Raw genomic sequence first — 25481 nt, 5'->3', positions numbered from 1 at the left:
GGTTGAGGTGTTGGGGGTGATGGAGGAGTGGACCAGGGTGTTCCAGAGGGAACGATCCCTACGGAAAGCCGCCGGGGGGGGGTGAAGGGAAGATGTGTTTGGTGGGGCATCATGCTGGAGTTGGCATAAATGGTGGAGGATGATCCTTTGAATGCAGAGGCTGGTGGGGTGAAAAGTGAGGACAAGGGGGACCCTATCATGGTTCTAGGAGGGAGAGGAAGGTGTGAGGGCAGAGGCGCGGGAGATGGGTCGGACACGGTTGAAGGCCCTGTCAACCACCGTGGGTGGGAAAACACGGTTAAGGAAGAAGGAAGATATGTCAGAAGCACTGTTTTGGAAAGTGGCATCATCGGAACAGATGCGACGGAGGCGAAAGAACTGAGAGAATGGGATGGAGTCCTTAAAGGAAGCAGGGTCTGAGGAGCTGTAGTCGAGGCACCTCATCTTCAAATTAAGCACTTTATAGCCTTCCGGACTCAATATTGAGTTCAACAACTTCAGACCATGAACTCTCTCCTCCATCTCCACCCCTTTTTGATCCCTCTCTTTTTTCTATATTCATTTGTAATTTTATTTATTTATTTTCCCCCCACTTATTTTCATTATTATTATTTTTAAAATTTATTTCTATTTTTATTCATTGTTTTATCCCCAGCTTTTAGCCTTTTTGATCTTTTTTCCCACCAACCTCCCCTCCCCTCCCCCCACCCCCACCCCCACTAGGGTCATCTGTCACTTTCCAGAGTGCTTACCCTGGTCCTGCCATTATCACATTCTGCTTTCTACGCTGAATATCACTATTAACACCTCCTTTAGCCAGTACGACCACCATTAACCCCTTTGACCTTTTGTTTGTGACATCCTTCGCAATCTCTCCTTTGCCTCCACCTATCGCTGGCCTTCTATCCAGCTTCACCAGTCCCACACCCCCCCACCCCTCCCTTAAACAGTATATATTTCACCACATTTCTACTTCCCATTAGCTCTGAAGAAGAGTCATACGGACTTGAAACTTTACTCTGTCTTTCTCTCCACAGATGCTATCAGACGTGCTGAGTTTTTCCAGCCTTCTTTGTTTTTGTTACAGTGAAGCTCAGTTTGATCACTTACCATATCCACCTCAGAAATACTGTCCAGGCTTTCCACCATCACATCGACTCCAACAGGTATTGCTGGGCCTGGCAGAGCAAAACATAGTTAATCCCTGTACTTGGAAATAGCTCTTAATGCAATAAAATAAACATTGTTGTAAAAATAATAAGTTTAATTCCTAGATGCTAGTGCTGTACAGGAGGGAAAAAAGCTTTTCACCTTATTCAAACAAAACCAGTAGATTTCTTTTACAATATGACAGCTATGTGGGTTTTTGCACAGAATCTTCCAATTATGCATAAAGGTCAAATATACACTATATAAAAAGACTGATTTAACCCCTGCTGCTAGTCATGACATGAAAGCAGATGTTGCACAATTGCAGTTCCACATTAATCCATAATATCCCTTGAATATTAAAATAAAAATCTTTGTTGCTTCCAACACTCAAAACCCTTCTGCCATTCTTCAGACAACTCCTTGCTCTCTGAAATGTAGGCCTAATCTGTCAAATCACTTCTCTTCAGAGATTTTGGTAACTAGATTGCATACGATAGCTGAAGAATGGTCACATGGACTCAAAACATTAACTCTCTTTCACTCTCCACAGATACTGTCAGACCTGCTGAGTTTTTCCTGCATTTTCTGTTTTTGTTTCAGATTTCCAGCATCCACAGTATTTTGCTTTTATGTCAATGACGCTGGGCTTGACCAAGGGGGTGAGCTCTGGCTGCTTGGACTGAGTGCCTTGCGGCTCGAGGACCATGGCTCAGATGTGCCCTGCCAGGTGCTTCTCAGCTGGGGTTGGCCAGGCTGCAATGGTGCTGCAGGTAGAGAGTGGACTAATCAATGCTCCTCTGTCCTTTCAGGAGAAGACAGCCCATAACAACATTGAGAGGTTTTCTCCATCATTTTCTCCAACACCTCTTGACTGTCCTCCTGATGGGTGAGACTGCACTCGCCTGGTTCCATCCTTATTCATCTAATCATAGCTAGAGAATCACCTGTGGAGAAGCCCCTCTTTCCATTCCTGTACTGTTACCTCTGGTGTCCCCCAAGGGTTTATCCTTGGCCCCCTCCTATTTCTCATCTAACTGCTGCCCCTCAATGACATCCAAAACACAGCACCATTTTTCACATTTATACTGACAACATCCAGCTCTACCTCACCACCATCTCTCTCAATCCGCTTCAATATCTCTAAATTGCCACACTGCCTGTCCGACATCAAGCGCAAGATGATCAGAAATTTCCTCCAATCAAATATTGGAAAAATCAAAGCCACTGAGCTGGACTATACAATGAAGGTGGGCTCCCTGCACCCCAGCCTAAATGTCGAGTGTGAGCACGCCTCCACTTGTCCGCTGCATCCCGCTTTAATTTTTTGGCTGACGGGCCTTTAAGTATCATGATACTAGGCATCCGCCACTCTCCAGGCGATTGTCCCATCTCATGGAGCTGCTGGGCAATCGGAGGGCGGCAGCTCTGCAGTAATGGCAGTGCCACCATGAGCGGTGGCCACTGTTGGTACTGCAGGTGGCCTGGGAGGAAGAACAACTATGGATGCCCCGGAACCCTCGTAAGTCTGGGATCTCGCCAGTGCCTGCTGGAAGGTCCTAGCAAAAGTGGTAGGAGGGCATGTTCAACAGGGCAGAAGGGGAGGGAAAACTGTGAGGGGGAGGGGCCTCCAATTGGCACCCAAGATCTGGAAAAGAGGCACGTCCCTTCCACTAACCAGCAGCCCGCAGGGTTAAACCTGATGGGTGCAGGCCTCCCCCACTGCCCATTAAATCTGAGTGGCGGTGGGATGAAATCCTTAAGCGGGCATTAATTGCTCACTTAAGGACCTCAATTGGGCCACAGGCAGGCAGTTCAGTCAGTTCCCCTGCTGCTTGTAAAATTGCAGTGGGGGTGGGGGTGGGGGGGTTGCCTACCTGCTTTTGCACCAACGGGTGGCGCATAAAAGCTAGCCCATTGTCTTCTGTCCCGACCACCAACTCCAACCATCTCCCTGGCAACTGTCTGAGGCTGAACCAAGATGATCACAATCTTGGAATCCTATTTGACCCTAAGATGAGCTCCCGACCGCATGTCCACACCATCACTATTTCTACCTCTATAACAATGTCTGATGCCACCGCACCTCAGCTCGCCTTTTGCTGAAACCCTCATTTATCTCTTTTTCACCTCTACACTCTAATTGCTCTTCTAATTCTCTCCTGGTCAGCTTCTCATGTTGTACCATCATGAGCTTGACATCATCCAAAACTCTGCTGCCCAAGTTTTAACTAACACCCAGTCCCATTCCCCAATCACCCCTGTACTCACTGTGTCTACATTGACTCCCAGTTAAGCAATGCCTTGATTTTAAAATTATTTTCCTTGTTTCCAAATCTCTCCATGGCCGCAGCCTTCCTCACCTCTGTAATCTCCTTTAGCCCCACAACTCTCTGAGGCATCTGCGCTTATCAAATTCTGACCTCTTGAGCACCAAATAAGAGAAGCGAAGAGGGAGTATGAAAAGAGACCAGCAGTCACATAAAAGGGAATTCCAAAGTATTCTATAGGGATATAAATAGTAAAAGGGTGGTAAAAGGGGCTTGGGCTGATTAGGGACAAAAAGAGGATTTACGCATGGAGGCAGAAAGCATAGCTGAGTATTAAATAAATACTTTGTATCTGTCTTTATCAGGGAAGAAGATGCTACCCAGGCTGTAGTGAAAGAAGAGGTAATTCAGACACTAGAAGGGTTTAAAATTGATAAGGAGGAGGTATTGGATAGGCTGTCTATGAGTAAAGTTGATAAAGCACCAGAATGGATGAGATGCATCCAAGGATACTGAGGGAAGTGAGAGTGGAAATTGCGGAGGCACTGGCCATAATTTCTCAGTCTTCCTTAGAATCGGGGATGGCCCCCGAAGTCTGGAGAGTGGAAATCTCTCACCCTTGTTCAAGAAAGGGTGTAAAGATAAGCCCAGCAACTTCAGGCCAGTCAGTTTAATTTCAATGTTGAGGACACTTCTAGAAACAAGGTGGGGGAGGTGGTGGAATTGTGGTATTGTCACTGGCAATTGGTGAAATTTGAATTCAATAAAGAACCTGGAATTACAAGTCTGATGATGACCCCTAAACCATTGCCGACCGTTGTAAAAACCCATCTGGTTCACTAATGTCCTTTGGGTCAGGAAATCTGCTGTCTTTACATGGTCTGGCCTACATGTGACTCCAAACCCACAGCAATGTGAACAAGGGAAATTAAGGATGGACAATAAATGTTGGCCTAGTCAGTGATGTCCACATCCCATAAATGAATTTTTTTTTAAAATTGGGACCAAATTAATAGTCATGTGGACAAATGCTGGTTAATTAAGGAAAGCCAGCACAGATTTGTAAAGGGAAAATCACTAGCTTGCTGGAGTTTTTTTAAAGAGGCAACAGCGAGGGATGACGAGCCAGTGCAGACATGTTGGGCTGAATGGCCTCCTTCTGTGCTATAACAATTCTGTGACTCTGTGCGATCCTCAATTTTAACTGGTCCACTATTTGTCACCTTCGGTTTCCTAGGCCCTAAGCTCTGGAATTTTCTCCCTACACCTCTCCGCTTCTCTACCTTATTTTCTTCCTTCGAGTCACTCCTTAAAACCTACCTTGTTGACCACGCTTTTAATCTCATGACCGATCCTGAATTTTACCAATTGGGCAGACAGCCCGACATTGGCAGGAAATGCTCATTGCCAACATGCGCGGGTAACTCTGCAATTTACAGGCAGCAGCCAATTAAGCAGCTGCCAGTGGGGCTGCTGTTTATTCAGGATGGTCACCGACCCCCGAGAATTACCGGCCCAATCAGAGGGCCGTCAGCTCAGCAGCCTCAGCAGTATCACCAGGAGCAGTAGCCACTGCTGGGGCAGCCTACAGAAAGTAGGCAAAAAAAAAAAATTAAAACAATTGCAGGGCCGGAGTACTGGAGGGGAAAACCCCTTCGCGGGTATCGCTGGGGCCGCAGATGCTGCCTTCCCTGCTCGCAACCCCCCTTTCGCTTGAGAAATCCTTCCCCTCCCCCTGGACTGCTGCTGGGAAGCCGCCTCACTGGAAGCCTCCTTACGTTGGGGGCGGGGGAGCGGGAATCAATCCACCATCAGCAAATTGCCAACAGCACAGCGAAAAGAGCTTTAACAAGGCCTTCACACACACACACACACACACAAACAATTGAGGAGGCAGGCAGCCTGTCCAATTCCAGACCCGCCACCGGTAAAATTCCACAATGGCAGGACAGTCGGGGAGCTGATCCGACACAGCTTCCCACGATTTTACTGGCTCCCCTCTGCCACCACCACCACCCCCCCACCCCCCACCCCTGCCTCCTGGTGGGGCTAGTAAAATTCAGCCCAATATCTCCTACATGGCTCGGTGTCAATTTTTTTTAATAACACTCCTGTGAAGCGCTTTGGGACGTTTTATAACAGTAAAGCCATTACATAAATATGCTATTGTTGTTGCTGGGAAATGGAAACTTCGTTTTGGGCATCTCATGTTGTTTCTACTCTGCCCAATGACATGCCTTATTTCCCACGCCAGCTATCTTATAAGCCTGTCAGTTTAACGTTACTTAGCACTGACACAGGGGCAGCTTTGTGCTGTGGACCTAAGTCCAGGAGGAACTGGATAGAGGCTGTTTTTCATTAATTTAAATTGAGAAAACATAATCATTCATTCGTGAACACCTGGGCAGTGTGCCATCTATCTGAGCTGATCTCCTCTCAGAGACCCAATCAGGGCAACAGGGATGAGATAGAACCATCTGAACGTTAAATCTCTTTTCCCATAGCAATAATGCAAACATGATGTGGGACATGGTATGCAGCAGGTTATGTAACATTTGAATGATTCATGGGCTGTAGGATAAATGTAATCAGTTTACTTACGGGGAACAAAGCTCGCTGGTTAAAAAGAAAATGACTGCGAGGGCAAGATCATCTCTAGGTTTGTTAGTAAATGGAATTGTTGAGAGTGGAGGGAACAAACTAAGGAGAGGGAACAAGGCAGATGTCAATGTTTTACTTCTGTGTTAATTTTAACAAATCCATAAACATGTTTAGAAATGACAAGTTTGTCGATTAATTCAAACTAACACAACAAGGAGAATATGGCATTGACTTTTTTAATCCAAGCTCATTTTTTTAATGGGGCAGTGGTCTAGAAATTTGCTGGTGCCACTTCCATTTTTTATGTGCAAAACGAGCATCTATGATGGGCATTAAGCATGCGCTCCTTCCATGATAGAAGTATCTTAAACAATCAATAAGACATTTAAATAAGGAATCCTAAACTTGTTGGAAGACTTTTTTGTGATACTGATCTGTCCCACTGCCTGGCTTAACACATGATAAACTCGCACAGCAACTTGTGCCAATAACAGGCGAGGAGGAGTCTTCAGCAGCACTATTTAAAGAGTTGATTCACTACATACAGTTTAGCTTTGGGCTACTCATTAACTTTTGGGAGTTTTTGGTCTGTTTTCTGCCTAACAAAACAAAATTCTGACTTCTGAGAAGTTGTATTTGCTTGTGCCTTCGCAATTTGTTAGTCTTAATAATCATTAAAGCTTACAAAGCCCTAGTTAGACCACATCTAAAGTACTGTGTACAGGTCTGGGCAATGCACCTGAGAAATGATATATCAGTGCGTGAGTCTAGGACAAGGGAACATAACCTTAAAGTCATAGCCAGGCCATTCAGGAATGGAATTAGGAAACACTTTTTCACGTAAAGGGTGGTAAAGTGCAGAATTGTCTTCCACAAAAAGCAGAGACTAGTTCAACTAATGATTTTGAATCTGCGATCAGTAGATTTTTTGCTAGCCAATAGCATTCAGAGTTATCGAGCCAAGACGGGTGGGTGGAGTTAGGTTATAGATCAGCCATGGTCTCACTGAGTGGCAGAACAGGCTCGAGGGCCAGAATGGCCTCCTCCTGTTCCCATGGTTTTGGCTACCTTCAACACAGTTTTACTGCAGTTAAGGGGGGTCCGGTGGGCTGAAGGATGAGGGGGAGCAGAAGAAGACAGGATAGTGCAGGCACAGCTGGGACATGAGCAAGAATGAAGAGGACACACAGGAGGCCGTACATGCAGGATCTTCCAGGGGCACTTCCCCTCAGACCTCTCAGAGGAGTAATGTCTGAGGTGTTTCATAAAGGAAGCTGCAAATGTGTCACTTGCTGCAGTCACGTATCGAGCCTCAAACCCAGGCACGGTCAACACTACCCACTTTTATCAAAACCCTTATATTGTTATGCAACAGGCTACTTCCAGGTGGCAGCAGGTAATATTTGCCTGCAATATCTTACAGTTTTCACCCACTGCTGTATAAGGGACATCAATGAGGCTTTCTATACTGGCAGGAATGCTGCATCTCTTTTCCCAATGGACAGAACACGACGGGAGAGAGCCAGGCTTAACCTACATGGAAGGTTTCCCCCAGGTCTAAGGTGCCATAGATTGTGCCCACATCATCTCACATGCTCCTCATAACCCACCTGGCATCTTTTTCCACAGAAAGTTCCACTCCCTTGATGTCTAGCTGGGTTGTTACCACAAGCAGCATATCATACAGGTCCATGTCCAGTTTCTAGCCTCAGTCACGATGCATTCAGTATGAAGAGAAGGAAGAGCAGTATGAAGAGGAAGAGGAGCAGGAAGGGCAGTGACCACTAGTGCCCCACAGCTGTGCCCAGTTACCTGATGAGACTTATGAGGCAAGTCTCAATGGTAAAACAAAAACAGAATTACCTAGAAAAACTCAGCAGGTCTGGCAGCATCGGTGGAGAAGAAAAGAGTTGACCGCTCATCCAAGTGCACTTCATGTGACCCAACCATCCCATTCCCACAATCCTTATCATCATCAAGTACTTCATTGACAGTGAAGCGTTCTGTGACATTTTGAGGTTGTGAACGGCATTATATAAAGACACGTTCTCTCCCTCATCCTCTTCTCGTGTGAGCATGATTTTGTGAGCTGGCATGACGGAATTACCCTGTTAAGACACCCGAAGAAGTAAATGAACACAAGGTAATCTGTCCATCTGGGTGATGTGGAAATTATTGAAAAGTTAATCCACAGGAAACACACTTACTCAGTTTTTAGGTAAAGAAAAATAAGGAAAAATGTTTACTTGGAAGAAAATTGTGGGGAGAGTGCATTTCCTCTCCCAAGACAGCAACCTCCCTCCTCATTCTCTCATTACATGCGAACAGCAAACTTGCTGACGGGTTTCCTTCAGAACTTTGACCTTTGACCAGTGAGCTTTTAACTCTATAGTAATAAGAAACTGATTACATCCCCTTCAAGTGCATGAATTGGCCTATGTGATATTACATCATTGCTGTAAAAAGCATTTCACAAATACATTGAGTTAATACAGCTTTGCATTATCTTTAAGCCATCTATATGATACACAAAATTACATCACTCTAAAATTAAGTATGACCCAGTATAAACTTTGTTTTAGATGGATGTTTATTTTAGAAATTTGAACAATTTGCATGTTCCACAGGAGGAATCACTCCCTGGGGAATACTTTGCAAGCAACTTATCATACATGTTGTGTACACTGTGTTTCCCAAGATAGATAGGTAGGCAGCTGTTGTACAGGCACACACACAAATTCAGAGCACAAATTGCTGCTTCCTCTAATCCACATGGTCATCAGAAGCCTGAGCTAGTTAATCCTCACTTTGTGCATTCACTGAGCTTCCAGATGCTTAGTCAAATTCCACAGCCAATGGGGCTTGCACTAAGCAGTAAAGATACAAAATCCAAAAAAACATTTATGTGCAAATGAAGGTAGCTGCGGAGCCACTGTGTGGGAGAAATAGAGAGCTTTAAAATTACAGTAATTTCCTAAAGAAACCAGTCTAAATTTAAGGATAATGATTGACTCCTCCTATTCTCCAGAAGAATGCTACTGTTATCAAGGCATTATAGTCCATGGTAACACAAAGGAAATAGAAAAGATTTTTTACATCTTTTAATTACAAAGCCACAAATTTGACCAACAAAGCTGTTTATTACAAGTCCTAGTAATAAAGTCATAACTGCTCAAATCTCTGACTTCTCACTTTTGCAGTCTGGTGAATGGTGAATTTTTCAGAGGAATCACAGGAATTTCTAGTTTGCAGCTAACAATTCTTAATGTTTAATACAAAATATATAAAAACAATCTTTCAAATTTGGGACTCAGGGTGACTGCGGTGTGGACCTATCTAAACCTGTAACAGGCCAGATTTCTCAATTTATGCCTGGCATTCCATTTTCGAATAGGTTACAAGTACAGGCACAAAGCCTGTGATCAGAAAGCATGGCTTGTAGCACACACCCGGATGTCAAGTGAAGGTTATCAGCATCAGGTAACCCAAGCCCATGGCAACCTGCCTTGTGAAGCGGATGCAGCAATGCACACTTCTAATATTAACTTCTGACGTGTCCAGATACAAGTCCTGAGGTAATGAGGAGTGTGGGCATTGCACCTCCATTTAGTGGTCCCTTCCAGGTTGCCCATCTCCATTTTGCCGCAAGTTCAGGGCTTCCAAGGAGTTCCCATTCTCACCTCTTTGAATAGTATGATCTGAATGTTAAAGCAACCTTGAAAACAGTTCTCCGCAGTTATTTCTAGGTAAGTATGGGGGTACCAGTGAATATGGTTGATTGCATCTTCGAAGATGCAACTAATCAGGATTTTCTAACTAGCACAAGATCACCCTGGTATTCTTCTTTCATGGAGTATTGCTGACATACCATTGCGATTAGGATGCTTCTAGAGAGACAGTCAGCATAACAGTTATGCACACATCCATGTCATCGGGCCTGTTGTCAACCTTGCTTCAAAGTAAGAGCGTTCTTAAGCACTAAACACCTGATCTCTGTCTGCAGATCCTGCTGCTCAAATGCTGAGAAATAGGTGCAAAAGCACCTCTGGTACAGCCTGACCTGCCTGGACTGTACCCCTCTCTCCTTAATAATGTTCTCAATGTTAATGGAAGCGATTCTCACACCTGAATACTGTCAAAGGGAATTACTTCCTATAATAGCAGCAGCAATCAGATAAGATTGACATGGAGACAATGGCAAGGAAGGGTGAGGGGAAGGAAGCCAGAAGGCACTTGAAGTGGAAAGAGACACATGCGAGTGATATCCACTAACAGCTAGACAGCCAATAGCATTAATTCCTTTGTTCCTAACTGGTGAGCAGCTATTTCTGCCTGCAGTGTTTTTTGGAGATGTGTACCCTTCTTCAACTGCATTTTGCCTACTCATATGTGGCTGTGTGTTGGCCGTGCAATGGGAGGGTTGCCTGACCCACATTGCACAACAGCATGCAGCAGAGAAAAAGGCGGTGGTGTAGTGGTATTGTCATTGAACTGGTAATCCAGAGACCCAGGGTAATGCACTGGGGACCCGGGTTTGAATCCCAACACACCAGATAGTGGAATTTGAATTCAATAAAAATCTGGAATCAAAAGTTTAATGACGACCATGAAATTGTCGATTGTCGTAAAAACCCATCTGGTTCACTAATGTCCTTTAGGGAAGGAGATCTGCTGCCCTTACCTGGTCTGGCCTAGATGTGACTTCAGACTCTGCATCAATGTGGGTTGACTCTTGACTGTCCTCTGAAGTGGCCTAGCAAACCACTCAGTTGTAACAAACCGCTACAAAGCCTCAAAAAAGGAATGAAACCAGATGGGTCTAGGCACCGGAAATGACAACAGCAAACTCAGCCCTGTCAACCCTGCAAAGTCCTCCTTACGAACATCTGGAGGCTTATGTGAAATTTGGGAGAGTTGTATCACAGGTTAGTCCAGCAACAGGATGATGCAGTCATCCTCACGGAATCATACTTTACGGATAATGTGCCAGACACCGCCATCACCATCCCCGCATATGTCCTCACCCACAGACCCAGCAGCACAGTGGTATACAGTCGGGAGGGAGTTGCCCTGGGAGTCCTCAACATCGACTCCAGACCCCATGAAGTCTCATGGCATCAGGTCAAATATGGACAAGGAAACCTCTGGCTGATTACCACGTACCCTCCCCCCTTCAGCTGATAAATCAGCGCTCCTCCATGTTGAACACTACTTGGATGAAGCACTGAGGGTGGCAAGGGTGCAGAATGTACGCTGGGTGGGGGACTTCAATGTTCATCACCAAGAGTAGTTCGGTAGCACCACCACAGACCAAGCTGGCCGAGTTCTAAAGGACACAACTGCTAGACTGGGTCTGTGGCAGGTGGTGAGGTAACCAACAAGAGGGAAAAACATACTTGACTTCATCCTCCCCAACCTGCCTGCCGCAGATGTATCTATCCGTGATAGGATCAGCAGGAGTGACCACCGCTCAATCCTGTGGAGATTAAGTCCCGTCTTCATATTGAGGATACCCTCAATCGTCTGTGTGGCACTACCACCATGCTAAATGGGATAGATTTCGAACAGGTCTAGCAACTCAAGACTGGGCAACCATGAGGCACTGTGGGCCATCAGCAGCAGCAGAATTGTACTCAATCACAATCTGTAACCTCATGGCCCAGTATATCCCCCATTACTACCAAGACAGGGGATCAACCCTGGTTCAATGAAGAGTGCAGGAGGGCATGCCAGGAGCAGCACCATGCATACCTAAAAATGAGGTGTCAACCTGGTGAAGCTATATCACAGGACTACTTGTGTGCCAAATGGCATAAGCAGCAAGTGATAGACAGAGCTAAGCGATTCCACAACCAACGGATCATATCTAAGCTCTGCAGTCCTGCCACATCCACGTTCTGAATGGTGGACGACAATTGAACAGGTCACTGGAGGAGGAGGCTCCACAAATATCCCCAACCTCAATGATGGAGGAGCCCAGCACATCAGTGCAAAAGATAAGGCTCAAGTATTCGCAATAACCTTCAGTCAGAAGTGTGAAGTGGATGCTTCTTCTTGGTCTCCTCCAGAGCTCCCCAGCATCACAGATGCCAGTCTTCAGCCAATTCGATTCACCCAATGTGACATCAAGAAATGGCTGAAGGCACTGGATACTGCAAAGGTTATGAGCCCTGACAATATTCTGGCAATGGTGCTGAGGACTTGTGCTCCAGAACTTGCCGCGCCCCCAGCCAAGCTGTTACAGTACAGCTACAACCCAGGCATCTACCCGGCTATGTGAAAAACTGCGGTACACAAGAAGCAGTACAAATCCAACCTGGCCAATTACCGTCCCATCAGTGTACTCTCCATCATCAGTAAAGTGATGGAAGTTGTCATCAACAGTGCTACCAAGAGACACATGCTTAGCAGTAACCTGCTCACTGGTTCCGCCAGAGTCACTCAACTTCTGACCTCATTACAGCCTTGGTTCAAACATGGACAAAAGAGCTGAACTCCAGGGGTGAGGTGAGAGTGACTGTCCTTGACATCAAGGCAGCATTTGATTGAGTCTGGCATCAAGGAGCCCTAGCAAAACTGGAGTCAATGGGGAACAGGGGGGAAACTCTCTGATGGTCGGAGTCATACCTAGCACAAAGGAAGATGGTTGTGGTTGTTGAAGGTCAATCATCTCAGTTCCAGGACATCACTGCAGGAGTTCCTCAGGGCCCTAGGCCCAACCATCTACCTTCCATCATAAAGTCAGAAGTGGGGGATGCTCGCTGATGATTACACAATGTTCAGCACCATTCACGACCATGCAGATACTGAAACAGCCCATGTCCAAATGCAGCAAGACCTGGACAATATCCAGGCTTGGGCTGACAAGTGACAAGTAACATTCGCACCGCAGGCAATGACCATTTCCAACAAGAGAGAGTCTAACCATCGTCCCTTGACATTCAATCGCATTACCATCACTGAATCCCCCACTATCAACATCTTGGGGGTTACTATTGACCAGAAACTGAACTCGACTAGCCATACAAATACTGTGGCTACAAGAGCAGGTCAGGGGCTAAGAATCCTGTGGTGAGTAACTCACCTCCTGACTCCCCAAAGTCCACCATCTACAAGACACAAGTCAAGAGTGTGATGGAATACTCTCCACTTCCCTGGACGAGTGCAGCTCCAACAACAAGGAGCTTGACACCATCCAGGACAAAGCAGCCAGCTTGATTGGCACCACTTCCACAAACATTCACTCCCTCCAGTGTGTACTATCTACAAGATGCACTGCAGAAACTCACCAAGGCTCCTTAGGCAGCACCTTCCAAAAACACGACCCCTACCATCTAGAAGGACAATGGAAGCAGATACTTCGGAACACAGCTGGAAGTTCCCCTCCAAGCAACTCACCATCCTGACTTGGAAATATATCGCTGTTCCTTCAGTGTCGCTGGGTCAAATCCTGGAATTCCCTCCCTAACAGCACTGTGGGTGTACCTACACCATATGGGCTGCAGCGGTTCAAGAAGCCACCTCACCACCACCTTCTCAAGGGCAACTAGGGATGGGCAATAAATACTGGCCCAGCCAGTGACGCCCACATGCCGTAAATGAATTTTTAAAAATCAGCTGAAGGATACTGCAAATAAAAATTGGGTAAGGGAGCAAAAATACCAGGACCAGTGATGCTTATAACAAAGGTACCCCTCTCACCATGCAACATTACAGCATATTATCATACTGCTAAAGAACTGAAGTATCGGCCTGTTCCTAATTTGCCACCAATAGTAATTCCTCAACGCAATTGCCATAGCAGTAAGGGAAAAAGCATAATGCCACAGGTAATCACCAGAATATCTCACAAGGATGAAATCCTGCAGTAACTGGCTAACAAATTCAACATCATTCAAAGATTGACCACTTGCACACTCTCCAAACTTGTCTGACTCAAAAGTCAATAAAACAATACATTTTACAACCTAGAATAACTTGCTGTGTAAACTCCCTTTCTGCAATATATTGACCTTAGTTTGACAGAAGAGAAAATCTAAAAGGTTCTTAAAAATTGGACCCTGGCTAAGGTCTTCAGAAAGAGCAGTAAGAAGTGCTGAGACTAACCCAGACAATTATTACATGCAGCGCAATACAAAAGGCCCAAGTCAGAAAAATATGTTAAACGTATCAAACCCCTCAAGAATTCTACAACTTGCATCTTTCCCTAACAGGCAGGCACTGAAGGGACTGTAGCCACTGCACATGTATCCTTATCTTCAATTCTTCTAAGAAGCAGTCCAGAACACCACAAGGATTTTGATTGATTTTGACCAGCCTCTCTACATACATGCATCATACCCTTTTAGCTACGAGCAGCACAGAGGTCCACTTGAGGTGGCACAATCTTGCTTCCTCTATTCACAACAGATAAGTGAATAAAGACAGATAAAGGATATGTCAATCTGAATTAGTAATGTAATTATTGTGTGAGTATCTATACACGTAATGTCCAAGGCCTAGTTCCTTTTAGATCACAGCAATACATGTATTTGCAATCTTTCAGTGCACAGTCCAGGGGCTTGGTACTACATCAGGAGGGTGGATCTCTTGGCACAAGCCAGGGTTGAAGCCTTGAATTGTCCTGCTGTGTGTGTGGCCTAGGTTCTACACATGGTGGGAACCTTGGAACTGTGGAGGAGCAAAGAGGCTTAGGGGCCCATATGTACAGAAGTTACTAAAAACCAGCAGACAGGTAGAAAAAATAAATAAGGAAGTGAATGGAATATTAGCCCTTATCTTAAAGGGACTAGAACACAAAGGGGTGGAAATTAGTCTAGAGTTGTATAAAGGTATGGTTACACCCTATCTGGAGGGGTGCATACAGTGTTGGCCACCACACTCAGAAAGAACAGAAGGCGGGAGCTCGGTGCTGAGGGAGAAGGAGTTGCTGAATAATTTAAACCAAGGGGCAACAGTAAATGGGTAACCAGTAAGGGTACTCAATAAAGGATAAAATTAAAATGAACAAATCAATCTAAGAAGGAAACTAAATTACATTAAATAAAAATCTGCTCTACATTATTATTTAAATAACAGATTGGAATAATGATATTAGACACTGACTTTTCGTACAACCTGTCTTCATACAAACAGACAACTATATGTGATGTCACCTGGAGACAGGTTACTGCCCCTGGTTATGCACCATCAATGGGATGTCTGTTTAGTAGTAGCTGTCACTGGGGCTTTCGTCCCAATAAACAGGGCAAGGAACAGAGAAGAATAATTTAATACTTAATATGGAAGGTAAAAAAGCAAATAAGAGAAGCAAAGAGAGAGTATGAAAAGACAATGGCAGCCAACATAATATGGAATCTCAAAGTCTTCTATAGACATATAAATAGTAAAAATGTTGTAAAAGGAGGAGTTGGGCTGATTATGGACCAAAAAGGGGATTTATGCATGGAGGTAGAGGGCATAGCTGAGGTATTAAATTAATACTTTGTAGCTCTCTTTACCAAGGAAGAAGATGCTACCCAAGTCAGGGTGAAAGAGGGGATAATTCAGATACTAGAAGGGTTTAAACTTGATAAGGAAGAGGTACTGGATAGGCTGTCTGTACTTAAAGATTATAAGGCACCAGGACCAGATAACATGCATCCAATGATACTGAGGGAAGTGACAGTGGAAATGACGGAGGCACTGGCCATAATTTTTCAGTTTTCCTTTGACTGAGGGGTGGTGTCTGAGGACTGGAGAATTGCAAATGTTACACCCTTGTTCAAAAAAGGGTGTAGGGATAAGTCCAATAACTGTGGGCCAGTCGGTTTAACTTCAGTGGTGGAGAAACTTCTACAAATGATAATTTGGGACAAAATTAAAGTCACATGGACATATTCAGGATAATTACAGAACACCAGCATGGATACCTTAATGGAAAATCATGTTTAACTAACGATGGAGTTTTTTGAAGAGGTAACAGAGGGGGTTGATGAGGGTAATGCTGTTGTTGTGGTGTACATGGGCTTCCAAAAGGCATTTGATATAGTGTTGCACAAAAGACTTGTGGGCAAAGTTGTAGCTTGTAGAGTAAAAGAGACATGGATAGAAAATTGCCTGAGTAACAGAAAGCAGAGAGTAGTGGTTAATGGATGTTTTTTGGGCTGGAGGAAGAGTTGTGGTGAGTTTCCTGGGGATCAGTGTTGGGACCCTTGCTTTTCCTGATATATATGAATGACCTAAACCTTGGTGTACAGAGCATAATTTCAAAATTTGTGGATGATACAAAACTTGGAAGCATTGTGAACTGTGAGGAGGATAGTGTAGAACTTCAAAAGGACATGGAGAAGTTGATGGAATGGGTGAACAGGTGGCAGGTGAAGTTCAATGCAGAAAAATGTGCAGTGATTCATTTTTGTAGGAAGAACATGGACAGGCAATTTAAAACAAGGGGCTCAATTCTAAAGGGGGTGCAGAAGCAGAGGGACCTGGGTGTATATGTGCATAAATCCTTGAAGTTGGCAGGAAAGGTTTATAAAGTGGTTAATAAAACATACAATATCTTAGGTTTTATCAATAGGGGCACAGAGTACAAGAACAAGGAGGTTATATTGAACTTGTAAAAGACACAAGTTCAACCTCAGCTGGAGTATTGCGTCTAGTTCTGGGCGCTGCACTCTAGGAAGGATGTGAAGGTATTGGGGAAAGTGCAGAAAAGATTCACAAGAATGGTTATTAAGATAAATTGAGGAAGTTGGGACTGTTTTCCTTAGAGAAGAGAAGGCTGAGACAAGACTTGATAGAGGTATTCAAAATCATGATGGTTGAGGACAGAGTAGAGAGGGAAAAACTGTTCCCACTCATGAAAAGATCGAGAACAAGAGAACATAGATTTAATGTAACTGGCAAAAGGAGCAAAAGCGATACGAGAAAGAACTTTTTCACGCAGCGAGTGGTTAAGGTTTGAATTGCACTGCCTGAGAGTGTGGTGGGGGCAGGTTCAATTGAGGCATTCAAAAGGGAATTAGACTATTGGAAAAGGAAGAATGTGCAGGGTTATGAGGAAAAGGCAGGAGAATGGCACAAAGGGAATTGTCCATTTGGAGAGCCTATGCAGGCACAATGCGCAGAACGACATCCTTCTGCATTGTAACGACCCAGTTGGTAAGGTGATGGTTTAACTTTTCTCTCTCCACCTATTGCTCACTCCAAAAAACTATCAATAATTAGAAAAATGATCCATATTAATCCCAGAATCTGCAACTGGAATACAATTGGACTGTTCTTGTGACTATGATTAAATTTAGTTTGAATATATTTGCAGCTAATGAGTTTGTCTGAATTACTTGCTTCAGTAAAATCACAGAATCGTTACAGCACAGAAGGAGGCCATTCTGCTCATTGTGTCTGCATCGGCTCTCCAAATGAACAATTCCCTTTGTGCCATTTTCCCTCTTACTCTTCTAAACTCCAGTGGATACAAGCCTCACCTGTCCAACCTTTCCTCATAAGACAACCCACCCATTCCTGGTATTAGTCTAGTAAACCTTCACTGAACTGCTTCTAACGCATTTACATCTTTCCTTCAATAAGGAGACCAATACTGTACACAGCGCTACAATAAAAGCAAAATACTGCGGAGGCTGGAAATTTGAAACAAAAACAAAAATTGCTAGAAAACCTCAGCAGGTCTGGCAGCATCTGTGGAGAGAAAGACAGAGTTAACGTTTCGAGTCCAGATGACTCTTCTTCCTTTAGTTCTGAAGAAGAGTCATCTGGACTCGAAACATTAACACTGTACACAGTGCTCCTGATGTCTCACCAATGCCCTGTACAACTGAAGCATAACCTCCCTACTTTTGTAATGAATTCCCCTCACAATAAACAATAACATTCTATTAGCTTTCCTAATTACTTGCGGTACCTGCATACTAGCCTTTTGTGATTCATGCACTAGGACACCCAGATCCTTCTGAATCTCAGAGCTCTGCAATCTCTCACCATTTAGATAGTATGCTTCTTTTTTATTTCTTCTGTCAAAATGGACAATTTCACATTTGCCACATTTCACTCCATTTGCCAGATCTTTGCCCACTCACTTAATCTATCTAAGTCACTTTGTGGCCTCCTTACGTCCTCTTCACAACTTACTTTCCTACCTTTCTTTGTGTCATCAGCAAATTTAGCAACCATACCATCTGTCCCTTCGTCAACAACACAAAAGCAAAATACTATGGATGATGGAAATCTGGAACATAAACAGAAAATGCTGGAAAAACTCAGCAGGTTTAACAGCATTTGTGGAGAGAAAAACAGAGTTAACATTTCGAGTCCATATGACTCTTCTTCGGAGCCCTTCATCAAAGTCATTTATATAAATTGCAAAAAGTTGAGGCCACAGCAGTGATCCCTGTGGCACACCACTCGTTACATCCCACCACCCAGAAAAAGACCCATTTATGGGTACCCTTTGTTTCCTGTTAGCTAGCCAATCTTTTATCCATACCAATATGTTACCCCCTACACTATGAGCTTTATTTTCCCCAGTAACCTTTGTTGTGGAATCTTATCAAATACCTTCTGGAAATCGTCCATCCAGCACTTCCTCTTTATCCACAGCACATGTGACTCCTTCAAAGAGCTCCAATAAATTAGTTAAACATGATTTCCCTTTCACAAAACCATGTTGACTCTGCCTGCTTGCCTTAAGCTTTTCTAAATGCTCTGCTATAACATCTTTAATATCAATTTCTAACATTTTCCCTATGACAGATGTGTTTTCTTCATTCATTTATGGGATGTGTGCTTTGCTGGCTGGGCCAGCGTTTATTGTCCATCCCTAATTGCCTTTGAGAAGGTGGTGGTGAGCTGCCTTCTTGAACCGCTGCAATCCATGTATTGTAGGTACACCCACAGTGCTGTTAGGAAGGGAATTCCAAGATTTTAACCAGCGACAGTGAAGGAAGGGCAATATATTTGCAAGTCAGGATGGTGAATGGCATGGAGGGGAGCTTCCACGTCATGGTGTTCCCATGTGTTTGCTGCCCTTGTCCTTCTAGATGGCAGTGGTCGTGGGTTTGAAAGGTGCTGCCTAAGGAATCTTGGTGAGTTCCTGCAGTACATCTTGTAGATGGTACACACTGCTGCCACTGCTCGTCGATGGTGGAGGGAGTGTTTGTGGGTGTGGCGCCAACCAAGCAGGCTGCTTTGTCCTGGATGGTGTCAAGGTTCTTGAGTGTTGTTGGGGCTACACTCATCCAGGCAAGTGGGGAGTATTCCATCACACTCCTGACTTGTGCCTTGTAGATGGTGGACTTTGGGGAGTCAGGAGGTGAGTTACTCACTGCAGGATTCTTAGCCTCTGACCTGCTCTTGTAGCCATAGTAGTTGTATGGCTAGTTGAGTTCAGTTTCTGGTCAATAGTAACCCCCAAGATGTTGATAGTGGGGGATTCAGCGATGGTAATACAATTGAATGTCAAGGGGCCATGGTTAGATTCTCTCTTGTTGGAGATGGTTATTGCTGGGTAATTGTGTGGTGCGAATGTTACTTGCCACTTGTTAGCCCAAGCCTGGATATTGTCCAGGTCTTGCTGCATTTGGACATGGACTGCTTCAGTATCTAAGGAATCACGAATGGTGCTGAACATTGTGCAATCATCAGCGAACATCCCCACTTCTGACCTTATGATGGATGGAAGGTCATTGATAGAACAGCTGAAGATGGTTGGGCCTAGGATACTGCCCTGGGGAACTCTTGCAGTGATGTCCTGGAACTGAGATGATTGACCTCCAACAACCACAACCATCTTTCTTTGTGCTAGGTATAACTCCAACCAGCGGAGAGTTTTCCCCCTGATTCCCATTTACTCCAGTTTTGCAAGGGCTCCTTGATGCCACACGCGATCAAATGCTGCTTTGATGTCAAGGGCAATCATTATCACTTCACCTCTGGAATTCAGCTCTTTTGCCCATGTTTGAACCAAGGCTGTAATGAGGTCAGGAGGCAAGAGACCCTGGCAGAACCCAAACTGAGCGTCAGTGAGCAGATTATTGCTAAGCAAGTGGCTCTTGATAGCACTGTTGATGACCCCTTCTATTACTTTACTGATGCTCACGAGAAGGCTGATGGGCCTGTAATTGGCCGGATTAGATTTGTCCTGCTTTTTGTGTACAGGACATACCTGGTCAATTTTACACTTTGCTGGGTAGATGTCAGTGTTGTAGCTGTGCTGGAACATCTTGGCTGGAGGCGCGGCAAGTTCTGGAGCACAAGTCTTCAGTGCTATTTCTGGAATATTGTCAGGGCTCATAACCTTTGCAGTATCCAGTGCCTTCAGCCGTTTCTCGATGCCACGTGGAGTGAATCAAATTGGCTGAAGGCTGGCATCTGTGATGCTGGGGACCTCCAGAGGAGGCTGAGATGGATCATCCACTCGGCACTTCTGGCTGAAGTTTGTTGCGAATGCTTCAGCCTTATCTTTTGCACTGATGTGCTGGGCTCCTCCATCATTGAGGATGGGGATATTTGTGGAGCCTCCACCTTCAGTGACCTGTTCAATTGTCCACCACCATTCAGAACGTGGATGTGGCAGGACTGCAGAGCTTAGATATGATCCGTTGGTTGTGGAATCGCTTAGCTCTGTCTATCACTTGCTGCTTATGCTTTTTGGCACGCAAGTAGTCTGTGTTATAGCTTCACCAGGTTGACACCTCATTTTTAGGTATTCTTGCTGCTGCTCCTGGCATGCCCTCCTGCACTCTTCATTGAACCAGGGTTGATCCCCTGGCTTGATGGCTATGGTAGAGTGGGGGATATGCTGGGCCATAAGGTTACAGATTGTGTTTGAGTACAATTCTGCTGCTGCTGATGGCCCACAGCACCTCATGGCTACCCAGTCTTGAGTTGCTGGGTCTGTTCGAAATCTATCCCATTTAGCATGGTGGTAGTGCCACACAACACGATGGAGGGTATCCTCAAAGTGAAGATGGGGCTTCATCTCCACAAGGACTATGCGGTGATCACTCCTACCGATATTGTCCTGGACAGATGCATCTTCAGCCGGCAGATTGGTCAGGATGCGATCAAATATGTTTTTCCTTCTTGTTGGTTCCCTCACCATCTGCCGCAGACCCAGCCTAGCAGCTATGTCCTTTAGGACCCAGCCAGCTCAGTCAGTAGTGCTGCTACCTAGCCACTCTTGATGATGGACACTGAAGTCCCCTACCCAGAGTACATTTTGTGCCCTTGCCACCCTCAGTGCTTCCTCCAAGCAGTGTTCAACATGGAGCAGCACTGATTCATCAGCTGAGCTGGGGAGGCAGTGGGGGGCAGTAGGTGGTAAATAGCAGCAGGCTTCCTTGCCCATGTTTGACCTAATGCCATGCCATTTCATGGGGACAAGACTCACTGTTGAGGACTCCCAGGGAAACTCCCTCCCAGCTGTATACCACTGTGGGCAGAATTTTCTCTTTGGCGTGTGGGGCCCATGCGTAAAATGATGCGTGGTGACGTCGGGCGTGCGTCTTGACGTCACCACGCGTCATTCTGTTCATTCGTTCGGCGGGCACATGCCGGCTGTGTGCCTGCTGAACTGTTAAAGGCCTGTTAAGGCTATTGAGGAACCAATTTAGGCAATTAACAGGGCTGCCGTCCAACCTTAAGGTTGGTGGGCAGATGAAGAGCCCAAGCGGCCTTCAGATTTTGCATCAAACCTCATCTACAAGCGGGATGAGGTTTCATGAAGGTTTTATTAAATAAATAAAAACAATTTTGACAATTCATAAACATGTGCTCAAGTGACAGACAGAATCTTCTGCCTGTTGGGTGCCTGCCCACACCTGCACCCACACCCGACTGGCCCATCCGACAGGCAGAAGTTTCTGCCCTGTGTCACCACCTTTGCCGGGTCTGTCCTGCTGGACATACCCAGGGGTGTTGCTGGTGGTGTTTGGGACATGATCTGTAAGGTATGATTCCGTGAGGATGACTATGTCAGGATGTTGCTTGACTAGTCTGTGAGACAGCTCTCCCAATTATGGCTCAAGCTCCCAGATGTTAGTAAGGAGGACTTTGCAGGGTCAACAAGGCTGGGTTTGCCATTGTCATTTCCAGTGCCTAGGTGCCTTTTTATTGGGTTTTCAGCAGTTTGATGCAACTGAGTGGCTTGTATTTCAGAGAGCATTTAAGAGTCAACCACATTGCTGTGGTTCTGGAGTCACATGTAGGCCAGACCAGGTAAGGACAGCAGATTTCCTCCCTAAAGGGCATTATTGAACCAGATGGGTTTTTAATGACAATCAACAATGGTTCCATCATTAGGCTTTTTAATTCCAGATTTAAATTTCACCATCCCATGTCAGGATTTGAACCCTGGTCCCCAGAGCATTACCCTGGTCTCTGGATTACCAGTCCAGTGGCAATATCACTACACCACCACTAACTGGCCTATAGCTCCCTGCTTTCTGTAATAAAAGAGTTACATTTGTTCATATTTTCCAATCTAATGGAGCCTTCCCCGAATATAAGGAATTTTGGAAAATTGAAACCAATGCTTCAACTTTCTCACTAGCCACTTCTTTCAAGACCCTAGGGTGAATCCTCAGGATCTGGGTATCTGTCAGCCCACAGCTCCAACAATTTGCTCAATACCACTTCTCTGGTAATTGTAATTTCCTGAATTCCTCTCTCCCTTCCATTTCATGATTTACAGCCATTTCTGAAGTGTTAATTGTATCCTCTATAGTGAAGACCAAAGCAAAATACCTGCTCAATTCATCTGCCATCTCCCTACTTTCCATTATTAATTCTCCAGACTCACTCTCTAAAGGGCCAACGCTCACTTTGTTAACTCTTTTCTTATTTAAATATCTAAAGAAACTCTTACTATCCATCTTTATATTACTAACTAACTTTCTCTCGTATTCTAATTTTTTCCCTCCTCAGTAATCTTTTTGACATTCTTTGCTGTTCTTTATATTCTGTCCAATCTTTCGATTGTCTTGCACTAGTCTTGGACCCACTCTTCTCTCCCTCAAAGTGAATGTAAAATTTAATCATATTGAATCCTGCCATATTTGTGAAATTCCAAAAGACCAATGTTTACACAATAGTGCACAGAATTACAAAATTGTTAACTGGTACTGATCAAGCTCCTCGGACCAGATACATCCAGGTTAGTGTTGCTGATCATGCAAAAATGGGAAGCTACAATTGAAATTCAAAATATTTAGCAAAAATAAAAGTGATAAAACCAATGTATTCTATCCTCAGCTCCCCACCCCACTCTGCCACCCCCCTCCACCCCCACCATGCAATATCAATGGTCCTTTAAAGTGTTTCTATGGATATTCTGTTCTAGTGGGAATTCTACTGGCTGGGTGGCAGTGCAGCCTTTACTCCCCCATCTCAGCAGGTGGTATTTCAGGGCTAGACTTATTTCGATATCCTTTGGCAGGTTCCCAGTCCCAACTGGTCACCTGTCTTGAGTAGGGTGGGGAAGTGGATGGGAGTTGGAGTGACACCACAGTAGCACAGCATGGTCAGTGGCACAGGCTGAGAAAACATCACTCTGTGATCAACTGCCTTGGGCAATACCATTTTTAAAGCTCTGCTCACTGCCTTAGCAATGCTGGATGCCAGGGGCACATTAGCATCCCCATTGCCCAGCATTGCTGTTAATGCTAAAAATACATTGGATAATGTGTTCCCAACATTAATATTTCATTTCAATAAATATTTTGCAGGCTTATTCCACATCTGCCTTCAATTCTGGCAGAGTTCCAGAACATGTCTTCCATCAGTATGAAGTAATTCTAATATATTCTATATTGGTTGTTCTTCCATAAACTGTTCAAGCGTATAATGTGATTCTGCAGTACTTGTCATTCTTCACCAACCATATTAAAATCATCTTTTTTGCTTTATGTTCCTTTCCCCTTAAATGCTGGAAATGTTACCACATCAAATGAATTGCTTATAAACACCAAAATTGTAGCTTTGAATCGAGAAACTAGAAGACTGAGCAACACTCTCAGAAAAGTATGCATTGGAAGTTTAATTGTCGATAGAATTTATAAAATAAATTCCTACCACCAAATGCAGGTCTCATTGTGAAATCATGCTCATCCACTCTGAGCAGGTGTTCGGACTTCGTTGTTCGAGTTTTAGTTAAATCCGGAATTCTCCTTAATATGGGACTGCGGGGGAGCAAAACATCTGATCATTTCCACTGTCCTCCGAAATATATCATGAACAATATGGCAATGTGTTAACACCAGATCATTTAATGGAGCATTTTATTAAACAATTTATTTATAATCAGTGTATAATATTAATATGTATTCACTTTTACTGAAAGCAAGTACCTTCCTTTATTCAAATTACTTTCTCTTCATCCCATGCCACGTATCACCTCTGAGTGAGAGCTCCACCTCTGCCCATGCTACTCCGAAAGAGAGCTATAAGTGGTGGTGCAGTGTTGCCAGAGTGTACCGGAGTGCCACTCCAGCACCTTCCACTTAAAGCAGATTTGTCCAGCTCAATGCAGACTTGTTGAACATTCAAGTGACAACTTTTGAAAAATGCTGTAAAGCTGCTTGTTCTACCACAGGCTGGTTCCTCCCTGTATTTGCCGCTGATAGGCTCATTAGTGAAACCAGCCTGTGATTGGATGAGCAGAATAGAGTGGGAAGATATGTTTTGAAGGTAAGTTCCAGGGGACGGAGCAGTGGGGGCCCAGGAGAGGCAGCAGGGGCCCAGGTGATGCAGGTGGAGCAGCAGAGGCCCAGGTGAGGCAGCAGGGGCCCAGGTGAGGCAGGTGGAGCAGCAGAGGCCCAGGTGAGGCAGCCGGAGCAGTGGGGCCCAGGCAGGGCAGCTGAAGCAACTGGGCCCACCAGCACCTGCATAAGTGAGTGACTGGAGATTGTGTGAGAGAGTGTGTAGGGCTGGAGGGAGAGAGAGTGTGAGGGGGTGGAGGGAAAGTGAGTGCAAGGGGGTGCGGGATGAGTGTGAGGGGCAGACAGTGTGGGGAGAGAGAGTGTGGGGAGGAAGTGAGTGCAAGGGGGTGCGGGGTGAGTGTGAGGGGGAGACAGAGTGGGGAGAGAGTGTGTTGAGGGGGGGAAGAGAGTGTTGGGGGGGAGAGAGTGTGGGAGGGGGAGAGAGATTGTGTGGGGGTTTGAGAGAGTGTAGGAGGGAGAGAGAATGTAGGGAGAGAGAGTGATTCACATAAACCCCTTGGCAGTGATGGCCCGCAGATGTGAAACGCAGTATAATGTTTGGATTCCCTGCTGACAACTTTATATGGAATTTACAGCACAGAAACAGGCCATTTGGCCCATCCCATCTATGTTGGTTATCAACTTCCTTGAATGTATCTATACTAGAATCATAGAATGGATACAGCACAGAAAGAGGCCATTCAGCACATTGTCTTTGTGTCAGTTCTCTGCAATAGCAACTCAGCTGGTCCCATCTCTTGAC

General features: G+C 44.9%; 1 protein-coding gene across 1 annotated transcript in view; it reads right to left on the bottom strand.

Annotated features, from left to right (window-relative positions):
- The window catches only part of LOC144680896 (gamma-aminobutyric acid receptor subunit rho-2-like), a 60350-nt gene that overhangs the window by 30121 nt on the left and 4748 nt on the right, over window positions 1-25481 (bottom strand). The window contains exons 2-3 of the mRNA XM_078542419.1: window positions 24093-24199; window positions 1111-1178 (exon numbers count right to left, since the gene is read on the bottom strand). Coding sequence (XP_078398545.1) covers window positions 1111-1178; window positions 24093-24199 — 175 coding nt within the window. The remainder of the gene's footprint in view (window positions 1-1110; window positions 1179-24092; window positions 24200-25481) is intronic.

The sequence above is a fragment of the Cetorhinus maximus genome, chromosome 5, assembly GCF_964194155.1.
Source record: "Cetorhinus maximus chromosome 5, sCetMax3.hap1.1, whole genome shotgun sequence".
In the NCBI taxonomy this organism is placed as follows: Eukaryota; Metazoa; Chordata; class Chondrichthyes; order Lamniformes; family Cetorhinidae; genus Cetorhinus; species Cetorhinus maximus.
Note: the sequence above shows the minus strand (reverse complement) of the source record. Positions and strands in the feature narration are given on the sequence as shown.